This window comes from Lagenorhynchus albirostris, chromosome 1 (genome assembly GCF_949774975.1).
Source record: "Lagenorhynchus albirostris chromosome 1, mLagAlb1.1, whole genome shotgun sequence".
NCBI classification, from domain to species: domain Eukaryota; kingdom Metazoa; phylum Chordata; class Mammalia; order Artiodactyla; family Delphinidae; genus Lagenorhynchus; species Lagenorhynchus albirostris.
The window spans coordinates 25,957,164-25,980,475 of NC_083095.1; the positions used below are offsets into that span (position 1 = coordinate 25,957,164).

The 23,312-nt window shown below is 53.7% G+C and overlaps 1 protein-coding gene across 1 annotated transcript in view; it reads right to left on the minus strand.

Annotated features, from left to right (window-relative positions):
* Positions 1-3,018: 3,018 nt before the first annotated feature.
* Positions 3,019-23,312, minus strand: part of LRRC74A (leucine rich repeat containing 74A) — a 44,239-nt gene continuing 23,945 nt past the window's right edge. Inside the window, exons 10-15 of the mRNA XM_060163680.1 lie at positions 23,130-23,225; positions 22,610-22,756; positions 18,091-18,198; positions 17,098-17,180; positions 3,666-3,768; positions 3,019-3,054 (exon numbers count right to left, since the gene is read on the minus strand). Coding sequence (XP_060019663.1) covers positions 3,019-3,054; positions 3,666-3,768; positions 17,098-17,180; positions 18,091-18,198; positions 22,610-22,756; positions 23,130-23,225 — 573 coding nt within the window. The remainder of the gene's footprint in view (positions 3,055-3,665; positions 3,769-17,097; positions 17,181-18,090; positions 18,199-22,609; positions 22,757-23,129; positions 23,226-23,312) is intronic.

Consider the following 23,312-nt stretch of genomic DNA (forward strand, 5'->3'; position numbering starts at 1 on the left):
CCCGTGCTCTTTGGAAGGTGCTTTAGTAAACAGCCCTTGTATTGAGCATATTCCTTGGCGAGGGTCTCTCTCCAGCCCCCAAGCAGCTTGTCAGGGTGGGTCCTCTTACTGGGAAGTGCTGGAGAGCACAGCTATCCAGTCCAGTTATAGGACCAGTGATGTTATAACACCCAGCATTTGAGCCTCCTCCTGGGTTAGTACCTGGACAGCTGCCCAGCAGGCTTCCCTTAACTGGCTCTGTTAGGGAACAATTTATTAACTTGTTTCCCTGCTCTGATGGGGACAATGACAGTAAGAATAAAAACAACTACCCTCTCTTGACTCTGAACCAGGCACTGAGCTCAGCACTCGACACCCATCCTCTTATCTAATTCTCATAACCCTTGGAAGGAAGTGTCTTATTCCCATTGTACAGACAAGCAAGCTGAGGCCCAAAGTTTTAAGTGGCCTGCTGAAGTCACACAGGTGGTCCGCGGTAGAGGCAGGTAAAGCCAGTTCTACCCGACTCTAAGCTCCCCTCTGGACCAGGGCGTGGAGGCCTGGAGTGAGCAGGGATGAGGAAAAGCCAGTGCAGAGGCTGCAGGTGAGCTTCTCTGAAAGGGGCTGGGCCAGGGACAGTGAAGAAAGCCAGGCTGCTGCGCAGCTGGGCAGCTCTTTCTGGTCTATGGGGAGAAGCTGGGGCTGAGAGCAACCACCATCTGCTCTGTTTCCTTGGAAGAGGAAGGGGGCGTCTCTCAGGCTCTCCCATCCTCAGCTCTGGGCCCCAGCTCGCAGCAGAGGACACTGAAGGTTCTGACCTCAGCACTGGCTCCTGGGGGAGGGTTTTAGACTCCACTCTCTCCCTGGGGCCGTGAGACAACAGTCGAGCACTAGCTGACCAATGAGCCCTAGGACACTCCTCAGCATCTGAGCTGCAAGATGATGAACATCGACGCAGGCTTGAAGCTTTTACATTGTTTTAAAGGTTAAAGATGGGACATACGATCAGGCGAGACTAATGACCGCCTTCCTGTGTCCCCTTTTCCCATCACCCCCAGGAGGTCACTGGGTCAGGGAGGAAGAAGGTGGGGCACGAGGTGGGGAACTTGGTGTGGATCTTCTCACCTCCCCATTGGCTGGGCTGAATCATGGGGGGCCAGACACTAGGAGCCCCAGTTATGTTTGAACAACTAAGAGTGGAGGGACCAGCACCCTGCTTTCTGGCTGTAGCTCTGGGAAGGCAGACAGTGCCAGAAATCTAGCGATGGTTCCATGGGGTCCTGTGCAGCCCCACTGGGAGTCCCCAGACCCCTCCATGGGATGCACCCCTAGGTCTTTCTGCAGGAGCAAGGATGATGCAGAGGTGCGGCTAAGGGCTGGCGGGGCCTGACACGGGAGGCAGGCCAAAGGACAGAGTGTGGACCGCACGGGGTAGATCAAAATTGAGCCATGGACCCCAACACACCCATCCTGGGAAACTGTCTGGACCCCCAGCGTTAGAACCAGCCCTGGAGGGGATGAGGATGCAGAGGGATTTCCTGATTTAATGGAGTTTAAGCATGAAACAATTTAGAAATCACTGCAGTGACTGGAAGTTTATCTGGAAGTTATTGAATTAAATTCTATGTTATCTGAGATGATAGAGGGGTGAATGTGACATGATAAAAATTAAGCTTAGTAATAGGAAAAAGAAAACTTACATGTGTTTGTGTGTCAGAGTATAAGGAATGTGGAATTATGTTCCTGGAAAACTGAGTCTAGCCTTCCCCTGGAATTTCTGCACTAAGGATCCCAGGAGGCTCAGCCTTCCTGCCCATCCCGGGATGACCACCCTGGGATCTTCACGGATCTCCTGAAGCAAAGGGACCTTACGGGGTGACAACCTAAGATTCACCTTCATGGTTCTTCCCTGCCAAGTGCAGGGTGTTCTTTCTGGCTCCTTCCGGGGGATGGAGAGAGAGACAAGCCCATGGGGGATGTATGTCCTCATGGTACCCAGTGCAGGGAAACCTAACACACATTGAACATCTGCTATGTTTCCGAGCCTTGTTAGACACGCACACGTCAGTTCAATTCCGCATGAAGAATAGAGAGCACGTGCACATAAAAGTGATGAAGCGTAATTGACAGCTGACCATGCTTGAACCCACTGTCGCTCAAGGACTACCCACGGCACTCCTTACCACAGCCTGTGAGGTGTGATTGTTCCCAGTTTACGGAGGAAGAAACGAATGCCAGTGAGGTCAAGGTCACGGACCAGCTGAGTTAAGATTTACCCGTGTTGGTCTGACACCAAACACCCTGCCCTCTCTTTCCTCAGCTCTCATTCAGGGTCAGAGTTCCCCACCCAGTCAGTCCCCCTGTGCTCTCATCCTTAGGGCCATAGAATCACCCCACTCCGAGGTGCCTGCACTTAGCTAATCACAGAGCCAGGAGGGACCCCGGAGCTCGGAGGCTGAGCTGGTCCCCCCTCCCCCCAGCCTCCGGGAGACCCTGCAGAGCCAGGGAAGCGAGGAACCAGCACAGGGTCACTCTGTACCCTCCAGCAGCCAAATGTGAATTTAGCTTAAATATTAAATATTAATATATTTATTATAATATATAAATATAATATTTATTTATATATTAATATATTATATATTAAATATTAAATCTTAAATATTCTTTATTTATTTTCTTTATTTTTTCGTCTGCATCGGGTCTTAGTTGCGGTACGCGGGGTCTTCGTTGAAGCGTGTGGGCTTCTCTCTAGTTGCGGTACGTGGGTTCCAGAGCACGTGGGCTCTGTAGTTACGGCACGCGGGCTCTCTAGTTGAGGTGCGAACTCAGTAGTTGTGACGCACAGGCTTAGTTGCCCTGCGGCATATGGGATCTTAGTTCCCCAACCAGGGATTGAACCCGGGTCCCCTGCATTGGGAGGTGGATTCTTTACCACCGGACCACTAGGGCAGTCCCGGCAACACCCATTTTTATCAGCTGTTTCTAAGCTTAACACACAAGGAGACTAGCACTGGCTGGTGTGAGGGAGACCAGGTGTGATCAGCGGTGAAAGGTGTAGAGCTCATGGCTGAAGGTCTGGGGACAAGAGTCAGGCCTCAGGCAGGAACAGAGGTCAAGATGGGAGGGGAGTACAGTTGCGGGGAAGCTGTGCTCAGGGAAAACTGAGTCAGGGTTTCTGAGAAGCAGGCAATGGGGGGGCAGTGGAGGGCGGAGTGTCGTCTGGTCAGGTAGGAGTGGCTGGCAGAGTCGCCCTCCAGGGAAGGCAGAGAGGACTGTGCTTGGCTTTCCGACTTTAAAGGTCCTGTGGATGTAGAGGCCCTTCTGGGGGACCCTCTTATTCTTCAAGGAGATGAGGACTGACGATTGGTGTTCCGCAGGTTCGTAGACTTGGTAAACCTGGAGGTGAGTCAGGGTATTCCTGGATTCTTTTGACAACGTTAGGCACCTGGAATCAGGGTCCTTCAGCGAAGGTTCACCTGGCCTCTGGGAATGTGGTGAAGACGTGGTACCGAGAAAGGCGAGGGAAGAAGGCTGCCTCCACCGTGCTGGGGGCCCGGGGAGCTCCTCCCAGGACACGTCCACATCCAGCTTGCTAACACCCCGAGTCTGAGAACCAGGCCTGGGATTGCTGCTGGGCCGTGGGAACGTGGGGGAATGCAGCTCGGGCCAGGGGTGGGCAGAGTTACCGCCGTGGAAAAGGGCAGGATCGACATCGGGACCGCATCCTCGCAGCCGGGCACGGCGCCGAGCCCCTCCGAGTCCCTGGTGACGACCGCGTTCGCAGCGACCCTGGGAGGGGGCGATCAGCTCCCCGTTTACATGTCACGCTCTGACCAGGGTCCTGCGGCCAGTCAGTGGCACAGCTGGGCTCTGACTCCTGACCCGCTTCGTGCCGTTGGCGCCCTGTCCGGGATGGGCCTCGCAAAGCTGGAGGCCCCGGTAGCAAAGCCCGCCCGGGACACGGTTTTGAAACTGTCCTGTGAGCAGAGTTCATCTACCCTTTTTGCCCCCTTCCTTCCTCCCCTGCAGAAGCAAGTCTTGCTGCCAGCAGTTTGACCGAGTTCCCTCCCTCGCCCTTTTCTCTGGGTTTTACTTGAGGTCAGCTGGCCACAGCTTCCCACAGATGTGAAAAATGAAAGGCTGCCAGGAGTCCCAGCCTCTCCCGGCCTCAGAGAAAATTTGCATCTTAATGGAGAGGGGATTAGCGGCCTGGGATCCTGGGAGATGCCGGGGAAGGAGTCTCTGGTGGCCCAGTTCTCAGCCTCGGGGACAGAAGATGGGGGTGCTGGGGCAGGCCCTGCCCGGGGCTCCTGGCTCACGCCTGGCCAACTCTGCCAGGGAGGGCAGACTCCGCTGGGCTGGCTTCTGAGAACTGGGCCAGGCTCCAGGCTGGGCCTCAGCAGATCCCCAAGGCTCAAGCCTCGCCGCTTCCCCCATGACACACACAGGGCTGGGCCTCCTCTCCACCCTCTTCCATGGAGCCTGGCCCTGGCTGGGGACCCACGACCAGCTCCTCTCCTGCTAGTTCACTTCCCTGCACCATCTGCCCCTGGACCAGCTGGGAGCGAGGGCGCTCTGTGTGTGTGTGTGTGTGTGTGTGTGTGTGTGTGTGTGTGTGCGTGTGCGTGTGTGTGTGCGTGCGCGCGTGTGTGTGTGTGTGTGTGTGTGTGCGCGCGTGCGGGAGCGGCTGGCCAGCCTCTAGGAGGTGGAAACCAGGCGTCGGCGGTCCCCGCAGGCTGGCTCAGGCTGGGACAGCGAGGCAGGCAGGCGGGGCAGCATTCTGGAGGAATTTCTGAATTACCTACTGGCTGGAGCCCAGAGGCCAGAGCGGGCCCGGGCCGGCCCAGCTGGCCGAGGCCCCTGAAGAGCCTTCTTCCTGGCTCTGAGACCTCACCGCCTCCCGCCGGAGTCTCTGCCCGCCTGCCTCTGAACCGCGGCGTGAGAACTCCAACCCGAAGGGGGGGGTCAGTGCTCCCCCTCCCCTCTCCTGGGGAGACAACCAGGGCCTAAGGGGGAGGGACGTGTCCTTCCCTGACCCCTGCCCTCACCTGCAAGCTTTTGAGGTCAGGGCTGTTCTTCATCTCTCCTTTCTTCCAGAATCACAGCTTCCATCTGGCCAAAGTCAAGAGGAGGCCTCTAGTCTCATCTCCACTGGAGCTGTTGCGTGGAGGTGATGGGTTGGCTGCTACACCTCTCCCCAGTTCTGTCCCCCAGACAGGAAGGCCCTTTGTGTGTCAATGCCCTCTCCCTCAGACAGGACGGGCCACATAGTCTGTGGGGTTTTTGTTAAGAATTTTAAGAGAGTGACAGCAGAGCATGAAACCAAGCCCCAGGCCCTTCTAAGTCCGGCCCTGTGTGACGGCACAGGCTGCACCCATAACGCCAGCCCTGCTCCCAGAAAATCCTTGGCCCTCCTCAGCCCCACCCCATCTCTCTCCTGGACCACGTCTTTGAGAACTTGGCCGGAAGGCAGGTCTGAGCAGACATCCCCCAGTTCTGCTTCTTCACGTCTGACACTGTCCTCAGGGGCACTGTCTGATGCCCCACCCTGACCTTCCTCCCAGGGAAACTGAGACAGCAGGAAGGCCTGGGGACTCACCATCCTGTGTCCTACCACCCAACCCAGACGACTGGGGAGGGACGGTGGTGGCGGCTGAGTCCGGGGCTCCCCTCAGCCGCCCATGGTGTGCCAACCCCAGGGCTCTGGGTGGGGCTCGAGAAGATCCCCCCCTGGCCTTCTGTTCCCAGCAGTGCCATCCCCCCCAAGGGGCGGGCGGGAACGGGGACGTTCAGGGCTGCTTTGCCGGCTCCAGAAGAGGCATCTGCACAGCCAAGCCCCGTTGCTTGTCCTTTGTCTCCACCGCACAGCGGCTGGCTCAGCCATTACCTGGCAGGGTGACTGCCTTGGGGGACAGTGGGGCCTGGGTCCAGGAGTGTCCTGCTTGGGAACTGCGCTGGGCAGGTAGGCTGAGGTCAGAGAGAAGAGGCAGGAAACCCCACCTCCAGTGGCGGGGAAAGGCCAGGTCCAGAGGGACCACGGCTCTGTCCTGGCAGCCCCTCAGCCCACAGCCTGGGCGAGACACTCCTGCCTGCAGCTTCATCCCCAGGCTCCCACCAGTCTCAGGGATGAGAAAGCCCACCACCCTCCAGTTAGGGTGCACTTAGGGCTTGGCGAGGGGCCCAAGCCGTCGGTGTGCAGGGTCCCATGCATTCTCACAAAAGCCATAGGAGGTAGGTCCTATTATTATAAGTGAGAGTCAGATTAGCTGAGAAGCGGGTTCCAGGCCACAGGACTGCCACGTTTTCCCCCGCGCTGCCCTTCCTTTGCGGAAGTCATCGTGGTGGCAACGTTTGTGTGGCTGTCTGTTCAACGTGCGCCTCCCTGATCGGGCTTAAGCTCCACGTCACTGAGTAGCGCTGCCCTTTGAATTCACATGTGGCCCATGACACACACAGGGCCTGGCACATAGTAAGACCCCCATAAAGAACAGGGGAAGGAGGGAAGGAGGGGGTTGAGTCAGGATTGCAACACAGGTTGGCCTGATGTCCCGCCCACACCCCTACCACCTGGTTGCACTGCCTCCGTCTAACCCGCTCTCCCTTGTCATACTTCTGCTGGGCCAGAGTAGGGCCGGATGGGGCCCTGCATCCACCCAGGCTGGGAAGTAGGCAGGACTGAGTTTGGCTCCGTGAAAGGAGTCACCCTGTCCACGCCCCATCAGGGGTCCTTACTACTGAGGCTCTGGGGAGGCTCTCCTTCATGGGACACCCCACTGGGCCAGCTGGTTCCTGACAGATTTATTGCCTCCCCAGCCCTGTGAGGCTGGGTGGCAGGGAGTGTGTCACCAGGGAGGCCTCTTCTGGAAGAAACACCTGTGATGATCTCCCAGTGAGCAATCCAGTCCTCAGCTTTCCCAGTGACCTTGGAACACCATAGGGTTCTTTCTGATTCCAGTTTGGCTGGAGCCGCAGCCTCGGGGCCAGTACTCCCGCCGTCTGGAGCATCTGTGGGTGTTCACCCTAGACGTGTTTGCAGCGGGTGCCGCCAGGCTGCTGGGCGGTGTGTCTGCTGGAACCGTTCTCAGGAAACCCCATGGCTGGGCCGCTGAGAGCAAGGATCTGTTCACTCTTCTCCCATCCTTTGACTGGATCCACTCAATATCTCTGAGGTCCCCCCCAACTCTGCCCCAGTCACGGTGCTCAGCATGGAGAGCCATGCGTGGACAGCTCAGCCCAGACTCCAGGGGCTGACAGTCCAGCTGGGGAGGGCCATGTGTCACCAGTGGGCGTGCAGAGTGATGGTGAGCGCAGGGAACCCGGGAGGGTGGCCGGTACCTCCCAGGAGGCTTTGGGCTGCGCATACCTCAGAGGGTGGAGCCCTGCTGAGAGGCTGGATATTTAGTGGCCACGCCCCCATCCCTTTCTTCTGTCACCTTTGCCCTCAGCCCACCTGTGCTCCCCTCGTCCCGCCCACCTGTGCTCCCCTCGTCCCGCCCACCTCCACACACTGTTCTTGGGAAAGGCTTGGGGGTGAGTCTTTTTGGCTTGGCCACTTTCCTCAACTGCCTTCCAGAAACCCCCATTCTGGGGCCCCCTCTTCCTCCCCAGTCTCTCCCCCTTGGTCCCCTCTGCTGGTTCTTCTTCTCACAGACCTTGCTAAGGATTCTGGAGCCCCCCAGGACTCAGGCCTTTGTCCCTTCACTTCCCTCTGCACTCAGACCCTCAGGGACCTCATCTGGTCTTGTGACGTTCAATATTATCTATATAACGTCCAGGACTTGCAAACACACCCCCGTCCAGGCCCCTCCTCCAGGACTTGCAAACACACCCCCGTCCAGGCCCCTCCTCCAAGCCCAGGCTTGGACTCCAACACCTGCTCCACTCCCGTCTGCAATGTCTAATAGACATCCCTAAACTAATTCCCAGTTTTCTCTCTCTCCACCCCCGACACCCAAATCTACTCCAGCAGAGTTCCCCTCAGCCAGCTCAGTGATGAGCCTTCATTCCTCCAGATGCGGGGGGCCTGAGCCTGGGGGTCATGTGATGCCTCTCTTTCTCGCACAGCCAGTGCCCCACCTGATGGGGAGCAAGGTTGGTGCCACCTTTAGACACATCCAGGGTCTGCCCACACCCATCACCCCAGCGCTTCCTCCTTCAGCTCTTGCCTCCATCATTGCAATAATCTCTCCGTGGATTTTCCTGGTCCCGCCTTTAACTCCCTAAAGCCTATTCTTAACACAGCAGCCAGAACACCCTTTTCAAAGACGTTGGAGTCTGGCCCTCCTCCGCCCCAAACCCTGCAAGGGCCCATCTCACTCACACCCACGTTGCCCACAGGCCTCAAGGCCCCACTTGATCGGGCCCTGCTCCAACCTCACCTCCCGCCATGCTCTCCTTCCCTGTCTGCTCCAGCCTTGGGCTGCCTTACCGACCCTTAGAGGCCCCAGGCTGGCTCCTGTCCTGGGGCCCGTGCTCAGCCTGAAGAGCTCTTCCCCCAGATCCACATGGCTCTCCCTCCCTGCCTTCAAGGGGTTGCTCAGATACCGCCCCCCACCCGTTTAAAATCATAACTTCCCCACCCCTAGCAATGACCTTCCTGAGCCACCATACGCCGCTCTGTTTTTTCACCCATAGAACTTGTTATCTTCTAACACTGTATAGGATTCACTTAGTTATTATATTTATTACTTGTGGTCAGTCTCTTCCTGCTAGAATGGAAACGCTGTGTAAAAGATGGGTTTTATCATTTTTATTCAGAGATGTATCCCAAACATACCCACAACAGCACCAGACACCTAGTAAGCCCTTAATAAATGTTTATTGAATTTAATTGAAGTCGCTTACACTTTAATGTAAATAAATGTACATGTTTTCCCTCCCCCTTACATTGTAAGTTTTTCCCCACTAATTCAAGAAGGGTTTTTCCCCTGCATCACAGTGCTCTTGGGAAAAGTATTTGTCGGGGGTGGGGGGGCTGTGAGTTTTATAGTCTTGAAATAACACTGAGTGGATGGAGGACCCACGGCGGAACCAGGACTCATGAAGGAGAAGCCGGGAGAGCTGCCTGCTGCCTCCCAAAAGGCAGGGTGTGGAGGTGGCAGCCTCTTGGGTGTGACAGAGAGAAAAGCGACAGCGCCTCATGCATGTTCATGGTGTGACTACAAGTGATTGCTCCAAGGACAGCGGTGAGGAGGGAGGTGCAGAGGACCAACAAGGGCAAATCCTCGGGGTTGAGTCCTCCAGCCCGTTTTCATGGCAAGATGGGCTCAGGAAGCAAACTGGACTCTGCATCAGCAAGGTGTCTGTTCTCTGCGGGACGACCTGCAGAAGCTACTCAGCGGGGCCCCCTTGCAAGGCCACGGGGTGGATTTGACGTTTATGCCATTGTCGGCTTTTTAAAATGTGTCATTTATTGTGATTTTTTTCGTCATTCTAAATATACATCTACTTTCTATACCTAACATTATATTTGTAAATTTGTATATATATATATATATATATATATATATATATATATATATATTTAAAGAAGGTCCCCAGATTGTATAATCTCAGGCTCCAAGAACCTGCATCTTCCCCTGAGGGGGCAGATTGAGGGTTCTGGCCCGGGCTCCGCTGGTGTCGCTGAAGCCAGCTGCATTGCTGCCTTTTTCAGGTACCTAAAAAGAATTCGATTTCCCTGAGCCAGTTTGGAGTCCTGTTTTCTTAGAGCTGAAGCCGCTGTGCGGAGTCAGAGGACTCGTGGGATTGGAGCGCCCTCTACTGGAAAAATTGAGGTACAGCCGGGAGAGCGGTACACGCCAGGAGTGGCTGCATTGAAACCCCACTGTTAGGATTCTGGCAAGAAAGCAGGCGGGTCTGGGGGTTAGTACGCAGGCAAGCCCCTCCTGTTGGGCATGGACACATTCAAGTACACACACCGTGTCCTGTAATTCAAATGTGAGCATGCTTTTGTGTACACGTGTTCCATTCCCACTGCACCTGGGGTAACACCGCCTGGGATCGGCTGCAGTGCTATTCTGACCCTAACCTCCCGGAGGCAGCATCAGACTCCACAGGTTAAGGGCTTGGTCCCCCACAGACTGCTCCCACTTTGCTGCCAGCTACAAGTGGGGTTCCCCCAGGACACCTGCACTTCTGACTAGCCAGCTACAAAGTAGGGGGTTCCCATCAAACTCCTCAGGTTTGGTAATTCACTGCAGTGACTCACAGAACTCACTGAACGTGCTATGCCGATGCCGGCAGCTTTATTATAAAGGTTATGACTCAGAAGCAGCCACACGAAGAGACATGCAGGGCAAGATCTGGGAGGGAGGCAGAGCTTCTGTGCCTTCTCCCTGTGGAGTCGAGGCCAGTCACCTCCCAGGAAGCTCCCCTGGACCCTGGCGTCCAGCGTTTTCACTGGGGTTTCATTACTTTTCATTACGCAGGCATGACTGATTGAACACTGGCTAGTGAGTGAGCTCAGTCTCCAGCTCCCTGTCCTTCTATTGGCTGAAAGTCCCAACATCTGCTTACACGGTTGGTGTTTCCAGAAAGCTGTCTAGGTAGGGGCCCACCCTGGGTCACCTCGTTAGCATCACGAAGACACTCCTGTCACTCAGGAAATCCCGAGGGTTTTGAGGCATATGCCAGGAACTGGGAAAAAGACCTGTTATGCTCTTGATGATATGGTAGCATGTGGACACATGCACAAGGGCTAGTCTCATTCAGCCTGGGCACACAGAAACAAGTCAGCCCCACCCCAGCTCATCCACAGACCCACTAAGAGGTGGCAGAACAACACAGCAGCCCCCCACCCCAGGGGTCACACCACTGTCCCTTCTTAAAAGGACCCGCTGAGCCCCAGAGAAGCCCCCTCCACCCCACACCACCCGCGGTTTCCCTTCCCCTCCAGGATGTCTGCTTCCTGGAGGAGAGCCGTTCCTTTCCTCTAGTTCAAGGCCACTGGTTGCAGCCAGTGCTTAGGACACAGGCTTGCCTTGCCAATCATCGTTTTCTTTTGTTTAGAACCAAACCAAGCGAAACCAATCCCAAGCCCCTTCTTGGCAAGGCAGCCTGGTCCCCCGAGGACAGACACTGCAGTTGCCACTGCAGACACATACCAGAGGCTGCAGCGCGCTGATGACCTGCAGGCCTGGCACCCAGAACCACGCCCACCAGCGTCACCGCTGCCACTGCTCAGGGACTCCATCCAGCTGCAAAGCCACAGCTGCTGGAGGAAGTTCTCCGTGGTCCTTGCCTCTTCGGAGGCTGGCTCCTGAACCGAGCCCGGAGACTGCGTGTCTGGTGTAGGCATGAGCCTACGTCCCAGCTGCGAGTCCCAGCTGCCCCTCTCAGGACCTGTAAACCGGCGCACTCCCAGCCCAGGAAGGGGATTCAGACCTCAGCAGCCAAGCAAAAGGCCAGATGTCCACTGCACCCCGGCATTGCCCACACAGTGCTGCTGGCTCCTGGCCCTCCCACCTCCCTCCGACTTTTAAGATTCTGGGCAAGTTCTTTCGATTTCATGCAAGTTTTAAGCCAAAGCCCAAGGTTGGAATGCCTCCCACGGTGTTTCAAAGACCCAGTAGTTGGGTGTTTCAAAGATGGCTGCTCAGTTTGGCCCCTAACGCCCTCCTGGACCTCAATCTCCCCGCACTTCTCCCTCATAGGAGAGGAACTCCGCTGTCATGAGGTCATGCTTACATTAAGCACTTACTGTGTGCCAGGCCTGGGGCTCAGTGTTTCACATGCAACTCTGCGGGGGCAGGGGTACCATTATCATCAATATATACGGACAAGGAAATTGAGATTCAGGAAGGTTGAGTGACTAGCTCAAGGTCACAGAGCTGATCATTGGTGAAGCCACACAGAATTCAACCCGAGAACTGCCGAATGACAGAATTTGCATGCGTAACCACTTTACGGTTCTGGTACACAGAGATTCCACACTCTTCCTTCTCATCTCCCATCTCACCTCCCCTGGCTCAATTTCTGAGCAACATAGTGGGCAGGGAGGGCACACCAACCTGACCTTGAGAATTCAGTCACATAGAGCATCATCAACTCTGCCTTTGCTTCCCTCTCCACTGGCCAGTCCAGCCTGGCCTGGAGCTCATGCTTGCTTCTCAATTGAGTTATTTTTCTGTTTCTTACAGAAACGATGTAGACAGAGAAAGTGCATTTAAACTTCTCCCTGTAGATACAAAGCTGCGCAGAAGCCACAGAGGGGCAGGGGAGCACAGTGGTTAAGACCTCAGGGAGCCAGGGTCATATTGCCTGGGTCTGCATCTCAGCCTTGCTGCTTACTAGCAGAGGACTTTGGGCGAGATGCTTAACTTCTCCATGCCTGCGTTTCCCCAGCTGTAAAATGGGGATGATTACAGACCTCACTGCATAGGGTCCCTGTAGTTAGTGCACATATGTCAGAAGAAAACCATGATTCGAAAAGATACGTGCACCCCAATGTTCATTGCAGCACTATTTACAATAGCCAAGACATGGAAGCAACCTAACTGTCCATTGACAGAGGAGTGGATAAAGAAGATGTGGTATATATACACAATGGAATATTACTCAGCCATAAAAAAGAATAAAATATTGCCATTTGCAGCAACTTGGATGGATCTAGAGATCGTCATACTAAGTGAAGTAAGTCAGACAAAGAAAAACAAATAACATATGATATCACCTGTGTGTGGAATCTTAAAAAAATGGTACAAATGCACTTATTTACAAAACAGAAATAGACTCACAGATGTAGAAAACCAGGGGAGAAAGGGAGGAGAGGGATAAATTGGGAGATTGGGATTGACATACACACACTACTATATATAAAATAGGTAACTCATAAGGACCTACTGTATAGCACAGGGAACTCTACTCAGTACTCTGTAATGACCTGTATGGGAAAAGAATCTAAAATAGAGTGGATATAGGTATATGTGAATATGTATACGTATATATGTAACAGATTCACTTTGCTGTACACCTGAAAGTAACACAACACTGTAAATCAACTAAACTCCAGTCAAAATTAAAACAAAACAGAGTTAGTGCACAAAGCCAAACTGAGCTGGGCATGGAAGGAGGGCATGGCCAGGGCACCATTCCCCTGCACTGCAGCTGACCCCCTTTGGTGCTGGGCTCACAGGCCAGCACCTCTGGGCCGTCTTTGACCTGACAGCCTCTCCTACTCCTGCAAGGCCTCTCTCCCTCCGCTTTGGTCTTCAGCTCCTGCTGGGGTCCTGCCTGCAGCCTCCTGACATGGCAAGCTGATAAAGCATGACTCAGCCCATTGTCAGTGGGCGTGTTCCTGGTGCAGTACCCTCACCCGATGGAGCAGGGCTCCTCTGTAGTCTTGCCCAGCCCCAGGGTGGGCTGGCTGAGGGAGGGGACTGAATGTTTATGGAGCTTGTGCTAAGCACCGGACTGTCTTCCTCACAACAAGAGTGCGAGGTAGCTGTGAGTAACTTTGATTCATAATGAGGACACCAAGCCTTGGACAGGTCTGCCCAGGTGTCAGGCTGCTAGACCCTTTGGGGCTCTGATTTCATGTCAGGCTCCGTGGGGGCAGAAGTTTAGGAGATCAGGGAAAGGGCATAGGAAGGACTGCAAAGCAGTCTGATGGGAGCACAACCTTCAGGTGGATTTTGGAGCTGACGTGACACCTAGTGGCCACAAGTAGAAACTACTCCACAGTAGGGCAGGTTCCAGGGCAACCCGCAGACAGGCAGGGTTCTGGCTGGGCTTACGTGATGGGGGGTGGCAAGTGTCAAGGGGTGGCCTGGAGGGTCGGGGATGTTGGCTTCCCCATATCTCCATCATTCCCCCAAAGCTACCCAAACAAAAAATAACATTTGATGAGAAAATGTGCTGCTTTTTCTATTAAAGATGAAGAAAAGCATCTTGAGAAAACTTGCTGTTTTTATTGATCCCTAATCTATAGTCCATAACAAATTTTGATACTTCACAGCCTAATAATCTTCAGGGTTCCACCCAGACACCAGTAATTAATGAATGCTCAGTGACGGGCATGGACTTGATGGAGAATTTTATAGATTATAATAAACTTAAAAGACAGGCTCCCTGACTTCAAGGGGATTTGATTTATTTCGGGAGTCAGAGCAAAGACATCTACATACCCTGATGAGTAGCGTGGACGTGAGTTTCAGCTCACAAACTCTTTATTGCGTTTCTTTATTTTCTTTTCATCATCCTAATTTTGACTGAGTGCATACAACCGTCCAATGAAAATTCAACTTCAAGTTAAGACTTTGAATAAGGGAAGGGAGGGGAAATATGTTGTGGGGAGGGGACACAGATTATTTCAAATAATGATTCTGCCAGGAGTGAGAAGTTTTTGCATCACCTCCATCCTCGATGAAGAAACAAAGTGAAATCTGAGGGCTGGTGCCTTGATTCCCAGATGCCATTCCAGCACTTCACTGGTGTTCCAAAGTGTGGGTTCCTGGGTACCCCCCAAACTCTCCCAGCTTTCCACCACTTGCCCAAAACAATTGCCAAATGAATGAGGTTTTTCATTTCACAGGTATTTTTTATTGAGCACTTACTATGAGCAGGCACTGTGCAGGTGCAAAGGAGGCGCACAAGACACTTCCTGCCCTTGTCCATCCCAAGGGTGACTGGCGAGGTTAATCAAAATCCTCGAAGGTACCCATTCCCCCCACCTGCTCAGTATATGCTGTTCTTGGTTAAACCTTCCCATCTTTTGCTAAGTTCCTCATGCCTCCCCAGTTTTCCAAGGAATTTTACAAAGAAATGCAGAATGGCAGATCCCTAGAACAGATGGGGATCCCTTTTTTCAGCTGTCCCACTTTTCAGGTGGAACCATGAGCCTCCAAGTTCAGGTGGCCAGCTCCTGCTGGGCCACGGCTAGATGCCAGTTCCCTGAGCTCTCTCCACGTGACCCCCTGGCATTTGCTTCTAAAGGCCCCTGCCCTCATTTCCTGAGCATCTGTTCCCTCTGCCACTGCCTCCTGAATCTCAGCAATCTCCCCTTGACACAGTTTACAAGCACCGTGATGAATGCTTTTGTGCACTGACCTTCTCCCCACTGCTCTCTTCCACCACCTAGCAACCCCACGCTCTCCCAATTTGTTCTTTTGGCTCTTAACGAGGCCACCAAGAACGTGCCCCCTAAAACAGGAGGGTGCTCCCTGGGGGAAGGGCATGCCACCAGCAGCCCGGAGACCCAAGCTAGACTTTATTGCCTCGCTCACAGCCTTGGTGTCTTTCCGCCGAGGTTTCAGCCAGCTCTCCACCTCGTTCCAGCCACAAGCCAACGTGCCAGGAGTTCTCTGTCACTGAGGCTTCTTTCCAGACCAGACGTGTTGCTATGGCTTCGTCATTTTCAAGGAACTGGGTTGAAAGGTAAGGGGATAAGGCTGACCACCAACGTAGCCCCATGGCTGATCGACAAGAGTGCTGGGACAGGCTCGAGTCCAAGCGAGACACTTGTAAACCCATCTGTCATCTCGGCAGAGTGCTGAACGTGGTGAGGTTCGGCGTCAGCACAGGGATGGGCATGGGTTTACGCTGCCGCTGTCGGCAGGGCTTTGGTAGCAGACACACCTGATCGCAAGCACGTGGGAAAAGCTATGGCAACGTGCACCTGGGATTGTTCACTACCGCCCCCTGGGAGGCAGCAGGGGCTGTGGGGGCAGGTAATAAAAGAGGCCCTTCACTTTCTCCCTAGTAGACTTCTGTGGATTTAGAATTTTTACCAGTAGATATTATTTGTATCAAAAAATGACAATGAAAAAATCATGCAACAGTAAAAATGACGACCCTGCTCTTCAATGGGAACCAACAGAGCTGCAGTGTGTGACTTGAGGGGAACTTGAGGTGCCCACAAGAGCTCCCCACTTGGGTCCTGAGACCTCAGTTCTGCCTCTCCATGGCCACGTGACCTCATCTGCAAAGCTGGAGGGTTGCTGGACCTGGACCCGGTCTCCTGACCTCTGCCCTGTGCTCTTTCCCACCAGCATCCCAAGGAACAGGAGGCCGTACTTCAGGGAGGGCAGGCGGGGAGGTCCAGGACACAGGCACAGAGTAGCGGGGCCTGGGGCGGCGTGCAAGCCTGAGCCACCCTGCAGGCGTCGGGGGTGCTTGCCGGATGATGGTGTCACTCCTGAATGACAGCATCACGTGCCAGCCCCTTATGTGCATTGTCTCCACTTGATTCTTGTGAGAGTCTCTCAGGTGCTGTGGTTATCACCCCATTCTAAAGACTTGGAGACTGAGAGCTCTGCGCACGGCCGCACCCTGACTAGCTAGAGCAGGGTTGCAGCTGGGTCAGTCTGTGCGGTGGCTTCTCCACACGTGAGAGATGCTGATGGGGGCAAGGACGGAGGTATTGGGAGAAGGCTGTGGGGCAGGACCAGATGGGGGCCTCCCCTGACAGACTCCTTAGGGATTCCATGAGACAACAAGCCGCAGGGCCTTATGGACCAGGCTGCAGGCCAGCAGGGTTCTGCAGCCTCGGTGAGGAGGAGTGGGTCCTGGCACCATGCAGACCGGGGTGCTGAGGCCACAGCTGCCCCTCTCTGGCCACAAGCACTTGGCTCTGTGCTTTCCTTCTCTAAAGCTCCGATCATTATTCACAGCATGGGCGTGTACTAGTGCCCGTTGGGCGCTGTGAGAATTCAGGCACCCGTCCGGTGACTGGCGGAGCACCTGGCACGTGGTAAGGGCTCATGGATGTTGGTTGCTGTTATGACTGTTATCATGGTCCTTTCCGAGCTCTTCAAGGAGTTCAGCCTAAGTCATAACCTGCCTGGTTGCCTAAACTCCAGCAGCGTTGAAAGACCTGCAGTTCCTCAGTGCACCGTGCTGGCCCACACTTCGGGCTTGGTACTTGCCGTCCTCTGTCCTCTCGTCTGTCTGTGTGACACCCCCTTCCCCCAGTGATACCTCCTCTTTGGGCCACTGTGATACCTGTACACGCCCCCAACTGCCCCTCTCGCCACACCAGGGCCTAAACATTTGCTGTTTGTGTCACCTCCTGTCTGCTACAGGGCGGCCCCAGGAGCCAGGGTGCCTTAGAGGGAACCGGGGGCCTGCCCAGGGCAGAAGGGTAGCCCAGATAGGGCCGGATGGCGGGGCTGGGCTGACCTGAAGTCCACCATATCTGTCTTCTCACCCAGCTTCTTTATCAGCTCCCTGACTTGGTACCGGTTTATGGGGACCTTGTTCTGCTGAGGAAGCAGATAGAACATGCAAGGTCAATGGAGCTCTCTGCTCCCCCCAGACCTCTCCCGTCTCTCTCACACACACACACACACACACACACACACACACACACACACTCCACTATGCCTCACTGCCCTTGGGACCACGGCTGGCAACAGTTTCCTCAGTTCAGAAGAAACTGAACCCACACCATGCAGGGCAGGAATAAGCGTCCCCACCCGTGTCTGCCCAGACTCCAGAGCCCCACTTTTCTCTGGGGAGCAATAGGGGTGAAGGAGATGGGGACCCAGCTGGAGTAGGCGGCAACTTTGCAGCATGGGAAGCTCATCCTTACCTCCCTGCTACCGAGTCTGGCCGGCCCTCTTTACCACGGGCCTGGCACCGAGGGTCTTATCCCCCCACCTGGGCTCCCATGAAGTCCTATTCTTGCAGGGCCTGTCCTTGCTAGGGCTGCCCTGGTGACAGACCTCTTCATGCTTGCATTTCAGGGGGCCCTCAGCACCTCCATCATACCCCACGTGTGAAGGTGTGGGATTTCAGGCAAGATGATAGGGTCAAAGGCGAAATACTGGGGTTTGGGGATGTGGTCTCTTCTCCCACTCCCTTTTAAAATCTGCCCAGTGGCCACATGCAATGGGAGAAAGACCTAGGAGATGAAGAATGTGTGTCTTCAGGCAGCATCTTGGGTCACCAGTGGCACCCAGACGTGCAGTACAGAGAATGACTTCAGCAGGCAGTGGAAGGAGGCCTTAGGTGTCCCTCTGGGTCTAGATAAAGCAGTGGATAAGTTGGCTTCTCACAGCCAATCCCAAGGAGCTCTTTGAGGTGCTCAAGCTGTGGCCCGTCTGTCTCTCTCTCTCACACACACCCCTGCGCGTGCACCCATAGTGCCTTTGTCCATAGGAATCCACACACCTGTATCATAGCTTTCCGGAACTCGCCCACAGGCATTGTCGTCCCTCCACGAGGGTTCAAGCTCCTGAAGAAGTCCAGGACTGAGATTTTGTGCTGGTCTGCATAGCTCTGAGAGAAGCAGGAGACACCAGGAGCCTTGTAATATCTACACCAACTCTCCCCAACACCCCCCCCAACCCCAGCTTCCCACCCCCGCCCACCCAGACCGAGGTCTGAGGTCAGGCAGAGCCACACGCCACGATGCTTCTGTGTCTGCCCCACCTACACGGAGCAGGCTCTCCTGCCATTCCACGTTCCGCAGGTGGAAGGACTGGAGTCGACCCTGCTGAGCGAACTGTGGGAACAGTTTGGAGGGAATAGGGCAGTGATCATGTTTACATGTATTATTTAGTTTTGAAGTTGTCCTGCTAAGACTAGCAAAGATGGCGCTCTATGTACGTGGGTGGGCTGTTGTTAACTCAGAAACCAAAAAACCGAACCGCAGCCAGGTACTGGGACAGGCAGGACAGGCTTCCGGTGTTCACAGAATTCTCATCGTTTTATACAAATACTTATATGGAGACATACTGTGTTAGAGTATTTAAAAATAATATTTCACTGTTTTCAATTCAAAGATATTCCCTACTCACATTTTAAGGAAAGTATAGATTAATAGAAAGAAGAAAATTAAAAATAACGCATAAATCCAGTTCCACCATCCAGAGGTAGCACCTTGATATATATTTTTTCATCTACCTGTCTATCTATCTACCTGTCTATCTATCTATCTATCTATCTATCTATCTATCTATCTATCTATCTATCTATCTATCTATCTACCTGTCTATCTATCTACCTGTCTATCTATCTACCTATCTATCTATCTACCTGTCTATCTATCTATCTATCTATCTATCTATCTATCTATCTATCTATCTACCTGTCTATCTATCTACCTATCTATCTATCTACCTGTCTATCTATCTACCTGTCTATCTATCTACCTATCTATCTATCTATTAAACATACTGTTTTATAAAGTGCACTGTATTAATATATTGTGAATTTTCCAATACTATTAAAATATTCTTTTGGGTCCTTTTTTAGTATCTTTTTGTTTCTTTTCCCTTCTGACTCTCGAAAGGCCATAGGCAAGGCCCAGCTTTCTCGATAGATATTTCTGCAGACACCCTGCTCACAGAGGAATTCCTTGGGGATCAGTCCCTGGTCCCTGCTCTCCTCTCCCCACACTTCCCTCTCTGGTGTGCGTTGCCTACACCAGCCCAGCCCGGGGTGAATCCCACCTACGCTTCCAGTTCTGCGTCCCCAGCAGCTGCTCGCACGTCCATGCTGAACCCCACCGACACCTCAATCCTACACGTCTAAAGCAAACCTCCGTCAGCTGAATTCTGCAATCTGTTACTGAGTGCTGCCGCAGATACCATGGGCGGGCTCTCAACACCCACTCCGCTTCCTTCACAGCCCGCCTCTCTATAACACAGAGGCTGGAAAACTAAAAACCAGAATTCCCCAAGCCCCCTTGAAGCTACGGGTCAGAATGGGATGGGTTTTGCCAAGCCCTTGGGTGACGCATATGTGTGACCCATGCGATCTGGAGAGAGCAGGCTGCTGGCAGCCATGGGGGTGGCTTCCCAATTCAGCGGGCGATTCCTGATTGGGCGGCTTCCTGACCTAGGCAGAAGCAGCAGTCGTCCTGGCTAGCCAGTTGGGGTGTCTGGGGAGCCATTTCTGGAATCTAAACATCGAGTCTTTCTTCAGCCCTCCTAATGTCTCTGGGGTCTATCGCTCGTAATAGATCCCTCTTTGCTTAACCTAGCGGAGTGGATTCTGTGGTCAGCAACTGAGAGCCTTGATGGGCATAAGGGCCTGTTACTTTGGTAGGTGCTTTTGATAAGACCCAACGTAGCTCCTGCCCCGGAGGAGTTCAGAGTCTTGCGGTGAAAGGGTGAAGGAGAGGGCTGCAGGAGCACGTGGCAAGGGCATATACTCTTGACCAGGAAACCTGAGAAGGGTTGCCCGAGGACGTGACACTCTGGTGCAGACCTAGAGAGTGAGGAGGAGTGAGTGAGACACAGAGGAAGGGTATTTAGGCAGAGGGACTCAGAGTTAATGTTAAGAGAGAACTGATGCAAAAAGGAATGGGGAGGGACTTCCCTGGTGGCGCAGTGGTTAAGAATCCGCCTGCCGATGCAGAAGACACGGGTTTGAGCCCTGGTCCGGGAAGATCCCACATGCCGCAGAGCAACTAAGCCCGTGTGCCACAACTACTGAGCCTGCACTCTAGAGCCCATGAGCCACAACTACTGAGTCTGCACTCTAGAACCCACGAGCCGCAACTACTGAAGCCCGCGCGCCTAGAGCCAGTGCTCCACAACAAGAGAAGCTACCACAATGAGAAGCCCACGCACCGCAAGGGAGACTAGCCCCTGCTCGCCTCAACTAGAGAAAGCCTGTGCGCAGCAACGAAGACCCAACGCAGCCAAAAATAAATAAATAAATTAAAAAAAAAAAAAAAAGGAATGGGGAGAAATCCAGTGGGGCTGAAATGTAGAGGAGGGGGGGAGGATGGGAGGGATGAGGCCAGAGCGGGAGGCGGGGCCAGGGGGCGGTCCCTTTTCCCCACAGGACTTCCCTACTGCTGGCAATGTTTCCATCGTTCTTTTAGTCCACTGGGCTTAAAAATTGGGGGTTATCTTTGGCTCTCTCCTCTCCCCACACACCTCCCTTCTCCCAACACACACACACACACACACACACACACACACACACACACACACACACACACAACCACTCACCAAGTCCTGGAGATGCTCCATAAAGATATCTCCTACATCTATACCTCCACTCTCACTGTCCTTTTCAGCCAAGTTACCGTTCTAGGTCTGGAATACTACAATAGTGTCCTCACTGGTGTTCCCAGTCTCGTATTTACCCCCTCAGTTCATTTCCCTCCCCGTTGCCAGAAAAATTACCCCTCAGTCCTGCTGGATTTACATCACAGCCTCTGCTCAACAACTCGCACTGGCTCCCTGCTCCCTGTGGACTCAACCCTCACTCTGAACCTAAAATCTGAGGACTGCTGCATCCAGCTCCAGCCTCTCTTTGCAGCCTTGACTCCCAGGCTTCCCTTGAGACCAGCGCCACACGGTCCGGTTCCCACGCCCCAGACACACCGCGAGCCACTCCCACTCTGCTCCTTCGCTGGTTGGCATTCTCTTCCCTCCCTCTCTCTGTTGCTCACCTGCATCTTTTCCGCTTGTCAAGGCCCTTGCCCAGCCCCACCTCTGCCAGGAAGCATCCTTCTCTGGTTGCCTGCAGTGACCTCTAGTTTGGATTGTATTTGCTGCCTTTGTCACTTGTTTATTATTTATCATATGACACTCTTTATTAGAAATGACTGTGTCTGTCCCATCTTCCCAACCCGATTGTCGGGCCCCCGAGGGGAAGGACTGTGGTTTACATCGTATGTATTGTTGAGGCTCTCCTCTGGGATCCCTTTTCTACACTGTTTTAAAACAAGGAGCTGGCTCCCACTTTGCATCGGATAACCCCATTCCCACTCTTCTTGCAAAACAGGTTTCCCCTCAGTTCCACCTGACATCATCTTACTTGAAAAGATATAAAGATACTTGATACCGCTTTGCCTTCTAGAACTTTTCATACAATGATAATTTTAATGCCAGAGCTCTCCTCTTTGGTTCTGGAAACTAAGGCATAGAGCAGACCAACCAGGGGCAGGGAGCAGCCCCAGTGGCAAACACCATGAAGAACCATGTTTACAGCGCACCTTCCCAGCTCCTGCTGCCTCAGGTGGCAATGGTCCTGCACCCAGCAGCAGGTGAGAGCTGGTGGTAGAAACACCAGGCCTGGGCAGTCACTGCTCTGTGAGGCTGTCCAACCAGAGGAGCTATAACATCCCTTCCAGCTCTAACATTCTCTGAGTTTTTATTTCCACTGTTTCATCTGCCTCCTGTGACTGCCAGACACAATCTAAGACTTGAGCCAGGGGCAAGGTGACCATGAGGTATAAAACACTTGAGGGCTCCTTGTTAGCTGAAGCCACCAGATAGCCATCCCGACCACAGGGTCAGGACGTCGTGGCATCCTTACCAGCTATTGGAAAGAGCCTGCATGAACTGTGTGCTTCTTGCCTGCCAAGCATTGCTCTAAGTCGTGTGTAGTGTAGAATTCAATCTTCACAGCAGCCCTGTGGGGTGGGTGCTATTATCATGCCCATTTTACAGGTGAAGAGACTGAAGTACAGAGCACTTCAGTCACTCGTCTTTTGTTGCAATGGAGGAGCCTGGCTGGTAGAAACCATCCTATTCCAAGGCCCTCCCACTTCAGCCAGTTCTCAGTCCTTCCTCTGGGAGCCAAAAGGAATATTCCACAGCCGAGATGTTCCTTGTCAGCGAGGACTGTGCAGACTCTCTGGGGGAGGAGAAACTCTAGGAAGCTGAGCCAAAGGTCAGCGCTTTCCAGGGGTCCCTGGGGGCTCTTGGAGGAAAGCAGGGCTCACCTGGATCAGTTTCACAGGGTTCGTCCACATGTAGAGGTTTTTCTTGTTAGAGAGGCCTTGCACTGCTTTGTACATCACGTCCAGCTGGGGGTGGATGGCACACACCCCATCCAATATTTTCACAAACTGCTCTGACACCAGCACATTCTGAAGCAGGGAGAGAGGGGACCCGTCCAGGGGAGGGTACTGCCATCGTGCCATCTCCCAGACCAGCGGACTCTCCCAAGCAAAGTCTGGGGGTCCCCCTGTCTTTGCTTCTGGTGTTCCTCCTCTCTGCCCTCAGGCCCACTGGGGGTGCAGGTCCTGGGTTCCCAGGATCTGGGAAATAATTTCACACCATGATGTTTTTGACCGAATGGCTACTCCTACGGAAAGGACCCCCGGAAGGGGCAGAGTTGTACTCTAAAAGGAGTAGCCTTTTCATGGAGCAGTTCTGTGAGGGCCCTGAGGACTAGAGCTGGCACAGTGGCCATGGTAACTGGCTTGCTCCCAAGTACAAGCAAACAATTTGATCACTTACGGAAATGTCAATGTCCTCCATCTTGGATTTGGGGTTCCTCTTGATGGACAGGATAAGTAACACAGCCCCATCCATACTTAGAGGGTTCAGGTAAAGCTGTGGGAGGAAGGGCGAGGCAGAAGGAGGCAGAGATGAGGACAGGAGAGCCTGGCTCAGAGCATGGTTTCCATTTCCTCCCATCAA